The sequence below is a fragment of the Eucyclogobius newberryi genome, unplaced genomic scaffold (assembly GCF_026437365.1).
Source record: "Eucyclogobius newberryi isolate DKJ021-1_F unplaced genomic scaffold, fEucNew1.0.hap1 SCAF_4, whole genome shotgun sequence".
Lineage (NCBI taxonomy): Eukaryota > Metazoa > Chordata > Actinopteri > Gobiiformes > Gobiidae > Eucyclogobius > Eucyclogobius newberryi.
This window is the reverse complement of record NW_027316056.1, coordinates 1258704-1279287: the sequence shown is the minus strand read 5'-3', so window position 1 is coordinate 1279287 and position 20584 is coordinate 1258704. Positions and strand designations below refer to the sequence as shown.

The 20584-nt window shown below is 44.0% G+C and overlaps 1 protein-coding gene across 4 annotated transcripts in view; it reads left to right on the top strand.

Annotated features, from left to right (window-relative positions):
* LOC140377177 (glutamate receptor 2-like) overlaps positions 1-20584 on the top strand; it is a 73052-nt gene that overhangs the window by 34733 nt on the left and 17735 nt on the right. For all 4 annotated transcript variants that reach the window (XM_072462507.1, XM_072462506.1, XM_072462505.1 and 1 more), the window contains exons 12-16: positions 16-158; positions 3964-4179; positions 13231-13385; positions 16473-16671; positions 17166-17413. In XM_072462507.1, coding sequence (XP_072318608.1) covers positions 16-158; positions 3964-4179; positions 13231-13385; positions 16473-16671; positions 17166-17413 — 961 coding nt within the window. The remainder of the gene's footprint in view (positions 1-15; positions 159-3963; positions 4180-13230; positions 13386-16472; positions 16672-17165; positions 17414-20584) is intronic.

Here is a 20584-nt window from a genome sequence, read left to right as displayed (position 1 = left end):
CTCTCTCTCTTCCAGGGTACTGTGTGGACCTGGCTGCTGAGATCGCCAAGCACTGTGGCATCCGTTACCAGCTGCGCATCGTGGGGGACGGCAAGTACGGGGCCCGTGACGCTGAGACCAAAATATGGAATGGGATGGTCGGAGAGCTGGTGTACGGGGTGAGGGAGTGACCCAAACCTGCACGTTCAACCCAATACATGCACAATATTGTCAAATCCTTCCGCTAATGGGGTTCTAACATATCAAAAAAAACAAAATCTCAAGATGGGTCTCTGGGGCTGCACTGTGACAGGTTGCCCTAGCGGCATTGAAGGATAAGTCAAAGGCAGAGGATAAACATCCATAAATAAAGTGTACCTTAACCCCGAGACCGAGCTGTGAGAGGCAGAGCGAGATCAGTGTCCGAGGCTCTCTGGTTCAGCGGGGCTGATGACCACCCTGGCTCCGCTAGAACTGAACTGTTGGCTGTTGGCTGCTTCAAACAGGCAGCGGGATTTTGAGCAACATTTGCACATTGTCTTGTCACGGAGCCTGATTTACAGTGTGACATCAAATGATGACTAATTTTCCAAATTTTTTTTACAACTAAAAAACGCGTTACCCTATTTTCTAGTTTGTTTTGAGATCAGAAACTAGGAAACAGGTCACTTTCCAATTTTGGATTTCCCATTTCAAAGCACAACTCAAGCGGCCAGCGGGAACACGCACCGTATAACCACACCAATATGTCAAGGCCTGATCTCATCAGAGCTAAGCAGGGAATGTACTTTGGTTAGTACTGGTTAGTACTTCTATGGTTAGTACTGGTTAGTACTTCTATGGTTAGTACTGGTTAGTACTTCTATGGTTAGTACTGGTTAGTACTTCTTTAGTTAGTACTGGTTAGTACTTCTTTAGTTAGTACTGGTTAGTACTTCTTTAGTTAGTACTGGTTAGTACTTCTATGGTAGACCACTGGAATGTCCTTAGTCAAAACACACTCTCACAACACAATGAGAGTGTGTTGTGAGAGTGAATGTTGGACAACGGATGTAAATGAGCCCATGGCTATGGGTTCATTAACACTGACGACCGCCTTCCCGCGCGACCGCCTTCCCGCCTGTCCAGAGGCAGGAAAAAAAAGAGGAACTACAAAAATGGAGTGAGACTACAAAATGACCCGGGCTACAGAGTGGAAACACGTCAACAATCCTACAATCTCCCTCCCTCTCCCCCTCTCTCCCTCTTGAGTTGTGGCAGAAAGAATAATGTCAAAGAATAAAGTCTAAAGAATAAAGAATAATAATTCTAACGCGGCACAAGAGGAAATGTCCCATCAAAATAAAAGCGGAAGAGGAAGTGAAGGCATTCATTGCGCCTCTGCTGGCCAATTGTGAAAATACACAATATCTGCAATGCACTTTTTTCATGGCGTCTCGAGGAGAATATAATCCATGAGTTTCAAATAAACCAGACAATGTTGAGTTTTTCACACAATGAGTAGGGGGCGCTATAGAGTACATTTGTTACATGGTATTTATTTCCAATCAGACATAAAAACACATAAGTGAGTTAAATATGAGCTGAAAATTAAGCCTTTTTTGAGGGCGTGTTACGCAGAAACCGTAAACAATATCAACATTCTTTTGAATATTTATTACATTTCAATGTCTTTAGATTCAAAAAGTGTTGTTTTGAGCTCGATCGGACAAAAAACTTAGGACAAGTACGATTTTGAAAAAAAAAAGTCAAGGGTGGCAGTGCCACTTTGATACAACATGGCTGTTTATCTTAGAGCGATGCTGGCAGCTGTGTTTTACTCCTCAAAGGTCAGAGTTCAAAGGTAGCTCTATCACTGTCCCAAGTGTCATGTGCCTAGGCCAAAGATTAAGAGTTTCATGTTTTTTCTTTTTTGAACTAGTCGCCACTGTTGCGACGGGCGTTCTCACAACCTCCATTTGATTGGAGTTCGGGCCGAGCCGATCGCGTTTATGTCCCATGTGTGACCTATGACCCCATGTGTGACCTATGACCCCATGTGTGACCTATGACCCCATGTGTGACCTATGTCCCCATGTGTGACCTATGACCCCATGTGTGACCTATGTCCCCATGTGTGACCTATGACCCCATGTGTGACCTATGACCCCATGTGTGACCTATGACCCCATGTATGACATTCATCAATGTTCAGGGGATCAAAAATGCCACAATAATAATAATAATAACAAACCATGGCAAGAACAAAGACTCGTCGCATTCCATTCCATTCCATGGAATGGCTCGAGCCAATGATAATGATGATGATGATGGTGCATCGTCCAGCAATTCTCAAATGTCACAACATTTGTCGTCTCAATCTGCCTGAATCCAAAGTTGATCGACGCACACTGAAAAACGACATTAAAACAGCCCCGTACTGACAGCCCACGCTGCATTTCCACACGGTCAAACGAGAGCATCAAATGACTATCTGTATATAATAATATCATATTTTTTCCCCATGTGGGACAATAAAGGAATATCTTATCTTATCTTATATAAAGGCAAGGCAAGTTTATTTGTAGAGCACATTTCATACACAAGGCAATTCAAAGTGCTTCACACAACAGGAAAAATGCATTAAAATCACAAAGAATTTACAGAAATCACAAAACAGTTCAAGAAATAAATGAGAAGAGTGCAGAGAAAAATCATTTCAGTCAAACACAGCTAAACAAAACAGTTTTTAGCTTAGATTTAAACATTGTTTGTGTAAAACCTGCCTCACATCTTCAGGAAGAATGTTCCAGATTTTAGCAGCGTAAAACTGAAACACAAATTCCCCATGTTTAGTCCTGACTCTGGCACCAGCAGGAGGCCGGTCCATGTTTAGTCCTGACTCTGGCACCAGCAGGAGGCCGGTCCATGTTTAGTCCTGACTCTGGCACCAGCAGGAGGCTGGTCCATGTTTAGTCCTGACTCTGGCACCAGCAGGAGGCCGGTCCATGTTTAGTCCTGACTCTGGCACCAGCAGGAGGACTGTCCATGTTTAGTCCTGACTCTGGCACCAGCAGGAGGCCGGTCCATGTTTAGTCCTGACTCTGGCACCAGCAGGAGGCCGCTCCATGTTTAGTCCTGACTCTGGCACCAGCAGGAGGCCGGGGGCAGTGCAGAGACCTGAGAACAGGACTAATGTGATGGTACTTCCTGGTTCTAGTCAGGACTAATGTGATGGTACTTCCTGGTTCTAGTCAGGACTAATGTGATGGTACTTCCTGGTTCTAGTCAGGACTCATGTGATGGTACTTCCTGGTTCTAGTCAGGACCCGAGCAGCAGCGTTCTGGATGAACTGCAGCTGTTTTACAGCTCGTTTGGAGAGACCAGTGAGCGGCCGTTACAGTCTAATCTACTGGAGACAAACGCATGGATAAGTCTCTCTAAATCTGGTTTTGACACTATATTTTTGATTTTGGCAATGTTTTTAGATGGTAAAAAGCTGCTGATGTTATTGATTTGACGTGGCTGTTAAAGTTCAAGTCTGAGTCCATTATTACCCCCAGATTTCTAACTTGGTTTGTAGGTTTTAGAGCGAGACTCTGGAGGTGACACTAACACTTTCTCTTTGTTTCTGTGACAAAAACGATGATTTGAGTCTTGTCTGAGTTCAGCTGGAGAAAGTTGTTTTGCTCCACACACTGATCTGTTGGATGCAGTGACAGAGTGAATCCACTGGTCCATAGTCACCTGCCGACAGTGAAACATAGATCTGACTCGTCTGCATCATTGTGATAGGACACATTTTCACTGCGTATCAACTGACCCAACGGCAGCATGTAGAGATTGAACAGAAGGGGACCCAGGACTGACCCTTGGGGCACCCCACAGGTCAGGGTCATGTGGTCTGAGACACAGCTACCAATTTCAGCAAAGTACTAAATAAATATACATAGGCTACGACTTACTGAGGATTTTTTTATCTGACGCACCTGTCTCTTGCGCAGAAAGCTGACATTGCCATAGCTCCTCTGACCATTACGCTGGTGAGGGAGGAGGTCATCGACTTCTCAAAGCCCTTCATGTCACTGGGCATCTCCATCATGATCAAGAAGCCACAGAAGTCCAAACCAGGTGTCTTCTCTTTCCTGGACCCTCTGGCCTACGAGATCTGGATGTGCATTGTGTTCGCCTACATCGGAGTGAGCGTGGTGCTGTTTCTGGTGAGGAACTGCTGTTGCACTGTTTACAGTATTGATGAGTAATAAATAAATAAGAAATGTATAATGTTTACATGATTTCAATCAATCTCCTTTAACTTAGTCATTTTAACCCAGAGGTAATTTTGGGGATGCAGTTGCTTTTTAAAAAAACAATTCCTGCTTGTATATGTGCCCCAAGTGTTTTTTTTTATTGATTCCTGCAGGCTTTAGCTAGAGAACAGTCTCTATCCTTCCCCTCGGATGAGCAGACGAATGGGGGCTACTCACCAGGATGACGTGGCACTCACGTAGAGCCACGGGCACTCAGCTCATTCTCCAGGAAGCACTCTGTACCTGTAACAAACCCCCCTTGCCCCTGCGTTAGCGAGGAATCGCGGTTATGTAGGCACAGTTAGCTTCAAATGCTACTTATTTTGTTCCAATGCTGCTACCGCTGACATAGCTTGTTTATTTGCTCCACATGTGTTTTCGGCTGTAAATATGTCTTTCGGCTGTTTAGTTTGCCTTGTACTTCTACTGTGTGCACTTCAAACTCTAAATCTGACTCTGGGTCCCGGACATAAAGCTCAGCACCATGCACCGTCATGATCAGAATCAGAAAAGGTTTATTATCATTGTCAATGAACAGAACTCACAAACATAGTCTTGTCTTGGTGATTTGGTGCAACATGAAACAATTAACAATGAAAAAACAACCTATACAAAGTCAGAAAGAAAAACAATTTCAATCTGTTATAAGATAAAGAATAATGGGCTTGTAGTTGGTGAGAAGCCAGAGCCCACTCCACACAGAGGCGGGGTTGTTGTTGGAGAAATCCCAGGTAAGGGTGTACGTGTGCCGCATTTCCTAAGGGACACCAGGACACCCCGCTCGCTTTTCCCTTTTGCGGCGTCTCACACTTTTAGCCAAGAGAAGGGATAATTCTGCAGAACTAGATCTGTAGGAGTTGTGGTTCTGATGGACAAGAGCGTTTCATGGATGTAAGTGCACGCTGACACACACAAAAAAACAAGCAGCTGTAGCCTTCAGCGGAGCCATCTTGGATCACTTTGACACTAATGTATAAAATGTTTATTCCATTATACCACTGTGTACTGGCGCACGCCTCTGCCTCTGTTTACACCCCCACCATCTCCACTATAGGCTATGTCACGGGGTGGGCGGGGGAGGCAGAATCTCAAACTAAACCGCTGGCATTTCCAGGTAGGGGAGCGGGGTCCAAGATGTGGGTGATATTTTATAACCTTTATGTTATGGGTGTTGCACAACACTTGCTGTTCAAAGAGCCAAATCGGACCAAAAAAACAAAACACAAATATGTCTGGAGCCGCAAAATGTTCAAAGCCTTATATGAAGGGACCAAAGGCTGTAAGTGTATATTAGCCACTATCAAACTGACAAGACTACAAATACATAATGAGCATTCCTGACTAAAAGTTTATTTTCCCTGCAGCGCCCCCTGGAGAGAGTCACCACATGACTCTGCTATACAATATTTGGTGCTTTAAGTTTAACTTCCATTACAATGTTAATGTATTTTATTTCGTTGCATTGATGAAAATATAGAAATACAATTAAGAAATCAGATTCGTCATTTTACACAGTCAATACAATACAATCCTCTTCTCTTTCCCCCGTATCTGGGCAACAGTGGAATTGAACACAGGCTGCAATGATATATCATTTCTTCTTGCGGCCCATCAGAGTTCACATACCTGCATAACAGAGCTGCCTGTTCCAAATCGATCATATCACACCACTCTTCACAGGCACTTGAGTCTGCTGGAGCTGAATTCATGTCCTTGATTTAACGATTTAACGTGATAATGCCTTTCATTTTAATGTCCCTTTCCTTCACTGTCTTTGTGTTTGTGTTTGAAACGAGCGTCGCAGGCTCTGATGCAAATCTTCGTTAACAGAAATGTTGAAATTTAATATTTATTATAAACATTTTTACAGCATTGGAAAACGTTAAGAATGTTTGCGTCATGTTTTGCTCCTACAGAAACCATATTAAAACAACAAATATATCCCTCCATCTAGTTTCATTTTCATACATTTTTAAAAAGCTTCAGGGAGCCACTAGGAGGGCGCTAAAGAGCCGCAGGCTGCCGACCCCTGAACCCTATGCCCTTAGGGTAGACTACGAAACGTGAAAGCATATTAAAGCATGACAAATGATCTATAACAGATTTGTTATGATCATTTTAGAGCTCAAATTACCTCCATTATCCACAGAGGATGTTGCAGACATTGTTTTTACTAGGTTTCAAGTACTTAGAACTACTTCAGTTGGTAGTTGGTTCAATTCTGGGACAACGATTGGAGGAGGTTTTTTGGCACGTAGCCCAGTTATTAGATAGCAGGGGGAAAACAGTACCTGAATCCTGGATCATGTGCTTATCCACTCAACCACTGTGTGGAACAGATTCAATTGTTTTTTTATACTGGGTCGTTTTGGGTTTTAAAGGTCCGATACTTGTTTCGTTGATTTGATCTAGTTTAGTGCTCATTTGGAGTGAGTTCAGTGGCACTGCTGTAAGTTGACTGTTCAATTCAATTCAACTTATTTTTGTAATGCCCCAAATCACAACAGTAGTTGCCTCGAGGGGCGACAGTGAAAAAGAGATTAAACTATGTTCATAGGCAGGAGAAGAAGGAAAAGCAATGAACTGATTAATTTTTCCCCCCCTTCTGGTGTAACAATTTTGTTGTTGAGTTTGTGCCCTATGTTCTGATGAAAAGAAAATGCGCGCTGTGGTATATTGCACTAGAGAATTGTATGTGCTATCTTCTGCTCCTCTTAATGTGAATGTGTTATTGTGTGCAATAGAGTGTCATTATTAGTGCTACCCAATAGAGGGCGCACTTGCCATTAGTATGCATGTTGTTACCAGTTCTCGAGCAAGTGATGCTCCGCATGTACCTGTGTAAAAGTTGAGATTAAAACACACAACGGAAATCGAGATGTTGTTCTACTTTATTTCGGCCAAGATACAACATCTTTTTGGCGACGAGGATAAAGAACTTTGAACGGGTAAAGATTTTGTTTTTTGGTGAAAAAAAAGAAGGGGGAGAGAGAAACGCGAAAGAAAAAAAAAGCTGGAAGATGGCGACCATTGGCACTCTAGCAGCGTTTGATGCTAAAAATCAAAGCTGGGAAGAATACTGTGAAATAATGGAGCAGTTTTTTGAGGCCAACGAAATTGATAACGGAGACAAGCAGAGAGCAATTCTCCTCAGTGTGGTCGGCGCATCTACGTACAGTTTAATGCGGAATCTCCTCAGCCCGGAGAAACCAAAAGATAAAACTTATCAGCAACTGGTGTTGTTGATGAAGAACCATTTCGACCCGAAACCAAGTGAAATCGTCCAAAGGTACAAGTTTGATTCCCGCAGTCGTAAGCCAAACGAGTCAGTGTTGGATTACGTTGCCGAGCTGCGGAGGCTGGCACAGGACTGTAATTACGGCGACACATTACAGCAAAAGTTGAGAGACAGGATCGTGTGTGGTATCAATGATGATCGCATTCAACGACGACTCCTGGCAGAAACGGACTTAACTTGTGAAAAAGCGTATTCTATTGCAGTTGCTTCGGAAACAGCAAATAAAAACGCATTGGACCTCCAGAATCCAAACGCAGTGACAAGGTGCTTCAAACTAAACAAGGGTTCGTACAGCAGTGGAGCGTTCAAGAGCACAACGCAGGAGTGCTATCGTTGCAAAGGACAACACAACCCAGGTGAATGTAAGTTCAAACAAGAAAAATGTCATGCATGTGGAAAAGTGGGACATTTTGCAAGAGCTTGTCGAACAAAAAGTAAACAACAGAAGGGACATGCTAAATTTAATGCTGGAAAAAAGGATCAGAGAAATTCAAGCTACCGCTCACATAATGTTCAAGAGCGACAAGAGGATAGCAACACTGACAGCTCAGAAGACAGTCCTTTTGCATTACAGTGTATGAAGTTCAAACTGGGACGTATAAGTGAAATACATTTGAGGAAAGTTGAGCCGTACATTGTGAGCATGAAACTAAATGAAAAAAGGATTGGTTTTGAAATAGATACAGGCTGCAGTCTCACAGTAATGAATGAGAAGACATTTCAAACAACATGGGAAGATGGAGAAACTCCTCGCATCAAGCCAGTGCGAATAAAGTTGGAGACTTACACCGGAGACCCAGTGAAAGTGGTGGGAGCTGCTTATGTGAAAGTCAAATATAATCAGCAAAGAGCTAAACTGCCGTTGGTTGTTGTTAAAGGAGATGGCCCCACACTGCTGGGCAGAGGCTGGCTTGAGGAAATTCAGTTGGACTGGAAAGAGGTGAAAGCGAAAAATAAGGCTCGTCAGGTACAGCACTTACACTTGGAGAAACAGATAACGCTACAAGAAATACTGTGTAAGAACGAAGAAGTGTTCAAAGAGGAACTTGGCACTTTAAAGGGCACTAAAGCCACAATTCATGTGAAAGAAAATGCTGTTCCGCGTTTCTTTCGTCCAAGATCGATTCCTTATGCAATGAGAGCAAAAGTGGATGAGGAAATTGACAGATTGTTAAGAGAGGAAATTATCACGCCTGTGAAATATGCTGAATGGGCCGCGCCTGTTGTACCCATCCTGAAACCAGTGGGAACTGTTAGGTTATGTGGAGACTACAAACTAACTGTAAACACTGTTTCCTCATTGGAGCAGTATCCAATACCCAGAGTGGATGATTTGTTCAATGCACTAGCTAAAGGCACACAATTCACCAAACTAGATATGAGTCATGCTTATCAACAGATATTGATGGATGATGAGGCAAAGAAATACCTCACGGTGAACACACACAGAGGACTGTTCACTTATAACAGACTACCGTTTGGTGTGGCGTCAGCTCCAGCCATATTCCAAAGGACCATGGAGAGTCTCTTAAGTGGGATTCCTCTGGTCGTGGTTTATCTGGATGATATTTTGGTCAGTGGGGTGGACAAGGCTGATCACTTAAAGAATCTGGATATTGTGCTGACAAAGCTAAAAGAAGCTGGATTGCGCCTCAGAAGAAATAAGTGCACCTTTCTTCAGGATGAAGTGGAGTATTTGGGATACAGAGTGGATTCACAAGGATTACATCCAGTGTGTAAAAAAGTCAAAGCAATCCAAGATGCTCCAGCTCCTACAAATGTCACAGAGCTGAAATCGTTCCTGGGACTGTTAAATTACTACAACAAGTTCCTTCCCAACTTAGCAACAAGATTGGCTCCGTTACACCAACTGTTGAGACATGATGTTCGTTGGAAATGGAACAAAGAACAGGAACAAGCTTTTCGAAACTCTAAAGACTTGCTGAACACGTCGGATGTTCTGGTACACTACTCAGCTGATCGAGAGCTGATACTGTCGTGTGATGCTTCACCGTATGGAGTAGGAGCAGTGCTATCACACGTCATGGAAGATGGAAGTGAGAGACCGATTGGATTTGTCTCGCGCACTTTGCAACCTGCCGAGACAAGATACTCACAACTGGACAAAGAAGGACTGGCCGTGATATTTGGTGTGGAAAAATTTCATAAATACATATATGGACGGAACTTCACCATTTATACCGATCACAAGCCGCTGATTTATCTGTTCAGTGAAAAGAAGCCGATTCCCCAAATGGGATCTCCAAGAGTTCAAAGGTGGGCAGTTAAACTCAGTGCGTACATGTATAATATTGTGTACAAACCAGGAAAAAACCATGCTAATGCCGACGCCCTGAGCAGATTGCCAGTTCCGGTCAAACTAAAGGAAGAGGAGAGGACTGAGCAAGTTCTGATGATGGACTTGTTAGATGAGACATTGGTCGATGCAAACCAAATAAAAAAGTGGACTTCCAAAGACGAAATACTAGCTCAGGTCCATGGATACATCCTAAAGGGTTGGCCTGCAGAAACAGAACCGGGTCTTAAACCTTTCCACCAGAGAAGAATGGAGCTCAGCGTAAAAGACGGCTGTGTTCTCTGGGGAGCTCGAGTTGTTATTCCAACAAAAGGGAGAGAGTACATGCTCAAACTTCTACATCAAACTCACAGCGGAATGACAAAAATGAAAGGTCTGGCAAGATCATACATGTGGTGGCCAGGAATGGACCAGGAGGTAGAAAAAACTGTTCAGGCATGTCATGAGTGTCAATCTCACCAAAAAGCACCAGCTCAAGCACCATTGCACCCGTGGGAATGGCCTGAGTCGCCATGGTCAAGGATTCATGTGGACTACGCGGGACCTTTCCTTGGAGAAATGTTTCTTGTGATTGTGGATGCTCATTCCAAGTGGTTGGACATTTATCCAACAAAGACTAGCACTTCACAAGTGACAATTGAGAAACTTAGACAAAGTTTTAGTGTTTTTGGTCTACCAAAAATGCTTGTGTCCGACAACGGGACCTGCTTCACAAGTGCGGAGTTTGAGACATTCATGAACCAAAATGGCATACGTCACGTGAGGTCTGCTCCCTTTCACCCGTCCTCAAATGGGCTCGCTGAGAGAGCGGTTCAAACCTTCAAAGTGGGGATGAAAAAGATGAATGAAGGAACAATACAAACCAGGCTTTCGAGATTCTTGTTTGGTTACAGAATTACACCTCACGCCACGACAGGTTTGTCACCTGCAGAGTTGATGATGTCACGCAGACTGAGATCCGCCCTGGATTTGGTTATGCCGGACATGAAAACAAAAGTTCAACAAAAACAACTGAAACAAAAAGAAACTCACGACAACCACAGCAAATCGAGATGCTATTCATCTGGAGATGACGTTCTCATCAGGAATTATTCCTATGGACCAAAATGGATTCCTGGTGTGGTACAAGACAGTTCGGGACCCCTTTCTTATACCGTCAGTGTTGGAAGTGGTCAAGTGATGAAAAGGCATGTAGATCAGGTTAGATCTAGATTGTCCGATCCGGAGCTAACTGTTGAAAAAGAGCCTACCTTGCCGTTGTTTCCAAGTGTTACCCAAACTACTCTCGAGTCAGTGCAGACACAAAACAAATCCATGTTAGAACTGACTACTTCTAATCCAGAGAGTGTTGCAGAATTACCTTTTGCTCCAGACAGTCAGGTTGAGTCAGAAGTGAGACGCTCGACTAGAGAAAAACGTACACCTGTTCATCTTAAAGATTTTGTTCGTTAAAGTAAAAGAAAGTAAAAATGTTGAGTTGTTTACAAATGTGTGTTTGCAGTGTTATGTTGTGACCTTTAATTATTTGAAATTACAGTTACGTGTTGTTCGCTTAAAGGTGGGGGAGATGTGGTATATTGCACTAGAGAATTGTATGTGCTATCTTCTGCTCCTCTTAATGTGAATGTGTTATTGTGTGCAATAGAGTGTCATTATTAGTGCTACCCAATAGAGGGCGCACTTGCCATTAGTATGCATGTTGTTACCAGTTCTCGAGCAAGTGATGCTCCGCATGTACCTGTGTAAAAGTTGAGATTAAAACACACGACGGAAATCGAGATGTTGTTCTACTTTATTTCGGCCAAGATACAACACGCGCGCAGGGACGAACCTGCTCCGTCACAGACTCACGCAGGATTTTGACGAAAAATCGTATCTTTTGACTTAATACAGCTTTTTATATTTCATTTAATGCTATTTTGCCTTGTCGGCGGTACTTTATAAAAAAAAAAATGATAATAATTTATTTTATTTATATTGTAGAAATCAATAATCTAAGTGCGGCGGATCCGTAAACCAAGTAATAAAATAACTGTTCCTAACTGGCCTGACCATAAGCCATTTCAAAGAGGAACGTTTTAAGCCTGGTCTTAAATGAAGAGACTGTGTCGGCCTCTTTAACATGGACAGGAGCTGATTCCATAACACAGGGGCTTGGTAGCTAAACGCTCTACCTCCTACAGTACTTTTAGAGACTCTTGGCACCACCAGAAGGCCAGCATTCTGAGAGCGAAGAGCTCTGTTTGGATGATATGGTTCTATAGCATCTTTGAGGTAGGATGGGGCCATGTCATTTATGGCTTTGTAGGTCAGGAGTAGAATTTTGAATTTGATTCTAGACTGGACAGGAGCCAGTGAAGAGACTTCAGCACTGGCGTAATGTGCTCTCTTCTTTTTGTTCCTGTTAGTTCCTGCATTTTTAACCAATTGAACGCTTTTTTTATGGAGCATTTAGGACGTGCAGGGAGTTACAATAGTCTTATCTAGATGCTACAAATGCATGGATATGTTTTTCAGTATCGCTTTTAGGCAACATTTTTATTACACAAATAGAAATAGGCTGTTTTACAGGCTTGATTTACATGCACTTTAAATGAGAGCTCCTGGTCAAATAAGACTCTGAGGTTTCTTACAGTAGAACTGGAGGCTTCACTGACATTGTCCAGTGTGACTATCTGCTCAGATAAGAGCTGGTGAAACTATTCAAACTATGGAACACATGTGTGCTGTGATCAAAGCTGAAGGCGCCCCTTTTTTTCTGTGTGACTTTAACAGGCAGTGTATATCAGAATAAGATGTTGACTTAGTCAGAAGTTACAAAAAGAGCTCCCCTTCTCTGAACTCTTTCGAGTTTGCACTTATCCTCTGATAGATAAGGATGCTGATGCAGTGTCTTCAGATTCCGCCTGATGAAGTTCAATGTGCTGCTTGCCTTCTGTAACAGTGTGTTATCTCGTGCCTCCCTCTGCAAATCACTACTAATGTGATTGAGATATTCTCTCGAAACAAACATTATTAAGTTGCATTAAAGAAAATAGCAGGTGTACAATGCCAAGTAAAACATCCTAATGTAAGAGCATTATTTACAATTTAAGAGCATTATGTTAGTTGGTTAGTGGTAACACAATAGTCACACTCAACTATCACCAGTAAAGACAGTTTAGTGTAGTATTAGTATTCAAGTCATATCAATAATGCAATACTAGACCTTCTAGGTAGATACTAGGTAGACTCCATAATGTAACCTGTCACTTTTTGGATTGTTCAAACTCTGTACACTTAAAAACAGGCTTTGTTAGCTTAGCTGTACGTGTCTCAGTTTTGAACACCTCCTTGTGCCCTGCAGGTTTCACGCTTCAGCCCGTACGAGTGGACCCTGGAGGAACCTGAAGATGGCGCTCTGCCTCTCACCACCGAATCCAATAACGAGTTTGGCATCTTTAACTCGCTGTGGTTCTCCCTGGGGGCTTTCATGCGCCAGGGCTGCGACATCTCCCCCAGGTACGCTACAGGGCTGGGCTCTATACTGCATTAAAGATACATGTGGAGCTGGATGAAAAGCATAGGACTGTATGAATATTTGATCTGGAGTCCATACAATTGTCATGTATGAGCAGCGTGTTTGTGTAATGCACCAGATCAGAGGAGCTGATGTCCCCCAGCTGCCCTAGAGGGAGTGGGCTAAGAGGAGCAGAGTGCCAGTCCAAGTCTGCTGCCCTCATTCAGTGCAGTTAGATGCCACACATTTCTCACGTTCAAGGGCCTGTACCTGATAGTTAAGATTAGGGATGGAAGTATCGGTACTGAAGTATCAAGACATAGACACTGACTCTGTAAATATTAGTAATTAAAATATTGGCTGCCTCATAAAGTAACCGCCTAAGACCTTTGACTATTCAAAGAAATGTCCCTACACTTGTGCAGTACTGCCCTGGGGGGCGGGGGGGTGTGGGTGTGGGGGGGCATATGACACATATTTGGAATGCATTAAATGCAGTCTGAACAACGCACTGATAGAACTAAACAAGATAAAAAACATTTGACAGTGGTGATCAGGGCCGGCCCAGCCTATAAGCGAACTAAGCAGCCGCGTAGGGCCCCGAGGCTTTAATAGGGCCCCCAATCTGGCAACCCGTCTTATGAGAAGTGCAAGCGCAGCGTGCACCACTAGTGTAGTAGCGCTGCTGGCGCGGCAGCGCACACAGCGGTAACATATAACGCACAAACCGCATTTATTTGTAATGACAATCTGGCAACCAAGACACCAAACCTGCGCTGATTGTGCGCGAGCAGATCGAGAGCAAAACATAAACACAACACAACGTGGTCCCTGCGTGGTCCTCATGTCCAGAGGAATATATCCCCCCGATGCCGAAAAACGAAAGAAGAAACTTCTTGACGATGTAAAGAAACTGCAAACTCAACAACACTCTCCAGGTATTGAACTTCTCTTACAAAGAGACGGTTAATGCTGCTGTTTGAAACAACACGAGTCTGTCACGTTAGTTCGCTCAGGCTGGAGGCAACGAGAGCTCTGCCCCGCGCACAATATGTGTGAATGAAAGATAATAAGCTTAACATTTACACCAGCCCCGTAGTGTCAGCTGCAGGTGAGGCCGGTGAGGGGCGTCTATGCCCCGGGTCACTAAGAGGCGGAGATCCGGTCCGGACGAGCGTCGTCTCGTCCAGAACCTCTGATGTGAGACTTTGGAGTGAACAGTGTGCGGCCCCTGTCCCGGGCCCCTGTCCCGGGCCCCTGTCCCGGGCCCCTGTGCAGCCTCAGTTAGAGATGAGCGGATTTGAGTTTGCGTCCCTCTCTCTCACATCACCATGTGTGAGATCAATCATGACTCGTGATGTCTGTTTGACTTCTTAACGTGGAATGAGAGGAACGTAAAGGTTTATGCACGTAAGGTCCATCAGCCAATCACATCGCAGCATTGTACGTGAAGGTTTATGCACGTCAGGTCCATCAGCCAATCACATCGCAGCATTGTACGTGAAGGTTTATGCACGTAAGGTCCATCAGCCAATCACATCGCAGCATTGTACGTAAAGGTTTATGCACGTAAGGTCCATCAGCCAATCACATCGCAGCATTGTACGTAAAGGTTTATGCACGTCAGGTCCATCAGCCAATCACATCGCAGCATTGTACGTGAAGGTTTATGCACGTAAGGTCCATCAGCCAATCACATCGCAGCATTGTACGTAAAGGTTTATGCACGTAAGGTCCATCAGCCAATCACATCGCAGCATTGTACGTAAAGGTTTATGCACGTAAGGTCCATCAGCCAATCACATCGCAGCATTGTACGTAAAGGTTTATGCACGTAAGGTCCATCAGCCAATCACATCGCAGCATTGTACGTAAAGGTTTATGCACGTAAGGTCCATCAGCCAATCACATCGCAGCATTGTTTCACGCAGGAGTCCAGTGTGTGATGTTCTGATCAGAACAAACATTTATATTGTAATTCACTTTTAATAGAGCAATAAAACATTTCAATTTATTTAAAAAGCATCATTAGACTATTTGTTATACATTATAATAAATTGATAGTGAAAAATAACCAGACATATTATGATTACGTCTGTTATAGAATAATACTATATATTTTTATATAAAAGTGTCAAAGTTGCAGAAACGCAGTCTCTTCACTAGAGCGAGGTTTGGACCTTCACTTCTCGTTCTGTTCATTCTCTGGGAATAACATGTTTGTTTTATCAGTGTTAATTGTTAATCAAGCAATGCTTATGCCATTTGTTTAATTGAATATAACTTGTTTTGTCACTTTGGCAAGAAGGAACAGTTGGGAGCTGTAAAAGATAAATTAGTAAGGATAACAATATATTACTTTTACATTTTCAGTTAAAATGAATCAATTTGACCATAATTATTTTTCATAGCAATACTGTATTGAGTAATTAAGTACACTAATGTATTAATAACTGGCTTTAGTCATTTTCTCCTGGCACAGTTTCATCACATCATCATTTTATAGCATTACAACCTCAACATTTGACTCTTACTTTAGCCGGCTGGACCACATTAAAATGCAGCAGAAGACCCAAAAAAGGTCTGAACATTTCTGGGGGAGGGCCCCCCAGACCCCCCTGTTCATTAATTTAAACTAATGTGCTAATGTGGCTGTAGACCCTTAACGCCCACAAATACACCCCAAAACATATCTGGGACGTGTGTTATTTGTACAGGGAGTAGAGGTGATGTCAGCGGAATACCAAGTTGCATTGTGGGATTTAAGTTAGCAATATTTGAGCTTGTGAGGTGCTGAGAATAAACTAACTGACAAACGGATGCCCTGGAGTTTTGGTGCACTTTGTTTGCGTTGAAGAAAGTTCCCATATGTGAATTGTTCACTGACAATGGCAATAAAACTGATTCTGATGACGTGGTGAGGGGCCCCCAAAAATGTTTTCGCTTAGGGCCCCCTGAAGGCTTGGGCCGGCCCTGGTGGTGATATCCAATGGCGGCCCATACTTTTCAAACCAAGCCTGCAGTGCCCCACACACTGACAGACACATTGTCTAACCCCTTGTCTGTGTACCACTCTCCTCCTCCTGCAGGTCCCTGTCCGGGCGGATTGTGGGCGGGGTTTGGTGGTTCTTCACACTCATCATCATCTCGTCCTACACGGCTAACCTGGCAGCCTTCCTCACTGTGGAGAGGATGGTGTCACCCATCGAGAGTGCCGAAGACTTGGCCAAGCAGACGGAGATTGCATACGGAACACTGGACTCTGGCTCCACCAAAGAGTTCTTCAGAGTGAGTATTTTTATTAACTATTTTCTCCTCGCTAAAGAGGGGGTGGGGAAGGGGGAGTGATGCAATGTGAGTGAGGAAAAAAGTAAGAGAGACAAGCGGCATTCTTTGTTTGCCTAACAGAGTGTGAGTTGTGAGGGGGGTGAAGAGAGCACACACCAGCGTAGAGACAAAGTGTAGTGAGCGAGGCTGGTGCACACAGATCCATCTGTGTCTTTTACTAAAAACCACACGTGTGGTTGCTGATTTTGCAGAGCTGCGGAGCCCTGCTGGATTGTGTAGAGAGCTCATCAGCAAGATGGGGCTTTGTACACCTCTGGGCAGCAATTTATGTAAGGGCGTCACAAGAATGACAAATGTCACAATAAAGAATACAGCATCTTTAGAAACATTGTCCACTCCTTCTGAGACTTGTTGATTTCATATAAATGCATTTGTTCTAAAGCTGTTTCAGTCAGATCAGGATATAAGTGTAATGTTGCCCTTATTACTCACAGCGCTCGAAGATCGCTCTGTTTGATAAGATGTGGCAGTACATGAAGTCTGCGGAGCCCTCAGTGTTTGTGAAGAAGACCTCGGAGGGTGTGCAGCGTGTGAGGAAATCCAAGGGAAAGTACGCCTACCTGCTGGAGTCCACCATGAACGAGTACATCGAGCAGAGGAAACCATGTGACACCATGAAAGTGGGAGGAAACCTCGACTCGAAAGGCTACGGCATTGCCACGCCCAAGGCATCGCCATTAAGGTGGGTGGATTAGTATAACAATGCTAGCCAGCCCAAAGCCATGTACCATTCACTTAGGCAAGCTGCTGCATAGCATACTGCCCCTCTCCTTCTCCCAAACCGCTGAAACCTTACACAAGAGTTAAAGTCGGCCCATTGGCCACAGAGGAGGTGGTGAGGGCCAGAGTGTATGCTCTGGACAAAACCACCCAATATTGAGAGCCTCTCGGAGGCACAGGACGGGCAGTATGTCAGCGGCTGAATGGGGCATGGCAGCTAAACTGGTTGTTATAATTATCCACCTACCCTGATGACCTCTTGTGGTTTGTATGGTCCATGGTGACCTCCTCTGACCCAGGTGAGAGGCGGCTGCTCAGACCGACTCTGACTGTTTGATTCTTCCAAGTAAAACTGACAAAGATAAGTCACCATGGCAACCCATCTCTTTAGTTTTTACAGACATACAGGATAGACCAGGAACTTCCAAATTTACTGTAACCTCACAAATACCAATCAGCATGCTTGACTTTCTCAGTTTTACTGAATGTGGTTCTGTTCTCACCATGCCTTTGGCTGGTGGCCCAATAGAGCAAGATGCCTCACCTGCCCACAGGCTGAGCTAACCAGAGGAGGTTGAGCTCTGCTAACACGAGGGTCATGAAGCAGACCCTCCGTAAGCAGTGCCACCTGGCCTGGTGTGAACAGGGCCAGCTCATCAACATGTATTTGTCCTGCTTTACTCATTCTTAAGATTACAGCGCTTCCTGAACCTCTTGTATGCTTCTGTGAATAATCCAATGTAAAAAGCTCCATCTTACAATGTACTCCTTCATGATGAGCAGAGAACACCAGCCGCCACACCTTCACTTCACTGCACAGTGGCTTGAAAAAGTATTCAAAATTGAATTGTATTGGCATTGAAAGAGCAACACAAAGTGGCACACAATTGTGAATTGAAAGGGACATTATGTTACAAACTGAAAAATGCAGTGTGCTAAAGTATTCAGACCCAAGAGTCAAAAGAGTCTACAGTTTTGCCCATTCTTCTGCTAAACAGCTCGAGCTCAGTCAGATTTGATGTGGAGCGTTTGTAAAAAGCAGTTTTTAGATCTTCCTCAGATTCTCGACTGGATTTAGGTCTGGACTTTGACTGGCCTGTTCTAACATGTGAATATGTTTTAAACCATTCGGTTGTAGCTCTGGCTTTATGTTTAGGCTCGTTGTCCTGTTGAAGGTGAAGCTCCAGTCTCAAATCTTTTACAGACACCAACAGGGTTTCTTCTAAGATTGTCCTGTATTTGGCTCCATCCATCTTCCATCAGCTCTGAGAAGCTTCCCTGTCCCTGCTGAAGAAAAGCAGCCCCACAGCACCATGTGGACCAGTGGGACAGATGTGTGTTCAGGGTCATGTGGGACAGTGGGACACACATGACCCTGAACACACATCTGTCCCACTGTCACACATGACCCTGAACACACATCTGTCCCACTGTCACACATGACCCTGAACACACATCTGTCCCACTGTCACACATGACCCTGAACACACATCTGTCCCACTGTCACACATGACCCTGAACACACATCTGTCCCACTGGTCCCCTGACAGTGGGACAGATGTGTGTTCAGGGTCATGTGTGAAATGAGGATGAGAGAGAAGGGAGGACATGGAGTCGGGATTCTAACTCACAACCCTGCGACTGCTGCTCTTGGACTCTGGCATGTGAGCTGCCGCCTTCTTCTCACAGATTTGTGAAGTGGAGGACTAATAGTTGTCCTGTGGGCACCTGAGCTGTGGATCTCTGCAGCTCGTCCAGAGTTCCCAGGGGCCTCTTGGCTGCATCTCTGATCAGTGCCGTCCGTGTTCAAATGTACGTTCAGGTGGACGGCCATGTCCTGGTAGGTTTGTAGTTGGGCCATACTTGTTTCCATTTGTGGATGATGAGTGAACAGTGCTCCAGATATGTTGACCTAACCCTGCCTGAACCCTCTCCACTCTTTCTCCTTGACCTGGTGTGTTCCTTGTACTTCATCCTGCTGTTTCCCCCTCAACATTCTCTCCACGCACTTCTGTGGCCTTCACCGAACAGCAGCATTTATACTGAGATAAGATTACACACAGGATGACTCTTTTCAATCATTAGGTCGACGTTCATTCTTTCAGCCTCAGAAAACTTTGGACTCAGGAAAAAGAGGCTGAACACTTCTGGATGCTTCAAATGTTGAAATCATGTACAATTTTCCCAATTTTTTGCCACTTTGTGTAGCATTTTTTTTTACAAAAAAATGTACAATTTATTGCAGTTTGTGGTTGTGACGTGAAAAAATGTGGGGATCTTCCAGAGGTACTAACACTTTTGCAAGTAATTGTACAAGCACCAGGAAAACTGGCCTAGTCCAAATGTTTCTAAATGCATGGAAACCCAGGAACTATGTTTGAAGCCCAAAGATTCCAATAACACATGTGTAGAAGTGTGCGTGTAGTGGTGTTCCTGCTGCATCGCACTAGGAGCAGATTAGAGATGCTTCAACTGCACCAGGTATAAAACAGACAGGGACATTTTAGACATGTATGGACGTTACTCATATAAGATCAGCAGAGATGACAAACTATGTTCCCTCCACCGTGGACTAGCACGTGTGCTTTAGTTTTGATCGGCTGCGTTAAAATACAAATGAAAACTACTGGCGCTTCAATGGGTTTATTTGTGCTACCAAGACCAAATAATATGTGAGCAGCGAAGTTCATCATGTCTGAAAAGCAAATGATCAACGTAAACGGGATGCTTATCTATGTTTGCCCAAAGTGTGGTTAGCCACTTTTATTAAAAATGATACCAGCAAAGTTTTAGTGCTAATGCTAAAGTTCTGGATGAACGTGAGCGTCTCTCATGTCGCCACTCACACCTAATTGGTTCTTTGTAGACTGGGACACGAGTGATCTGGTTTTGGGGCAAAGACACTGAGTTCTCTGTGCATGTAAACGTAGTGACTGACTTGAAGTGGTGAAGTCATATGGCGGGCCTGCAGGAAGAGCAAACTCTCAGAGTGTAGCCTTCTTGTTTTGCACCTGGAGTCTAATCCTATTTCATGCACCTATCCAAGGACAGGTGTTTTCTGTACGACCTAAAGCCTGAGGGTTGCTAACACGTGTCTCTGCACTGAAAATGTCCAACACCTTGGAGTGCTTGG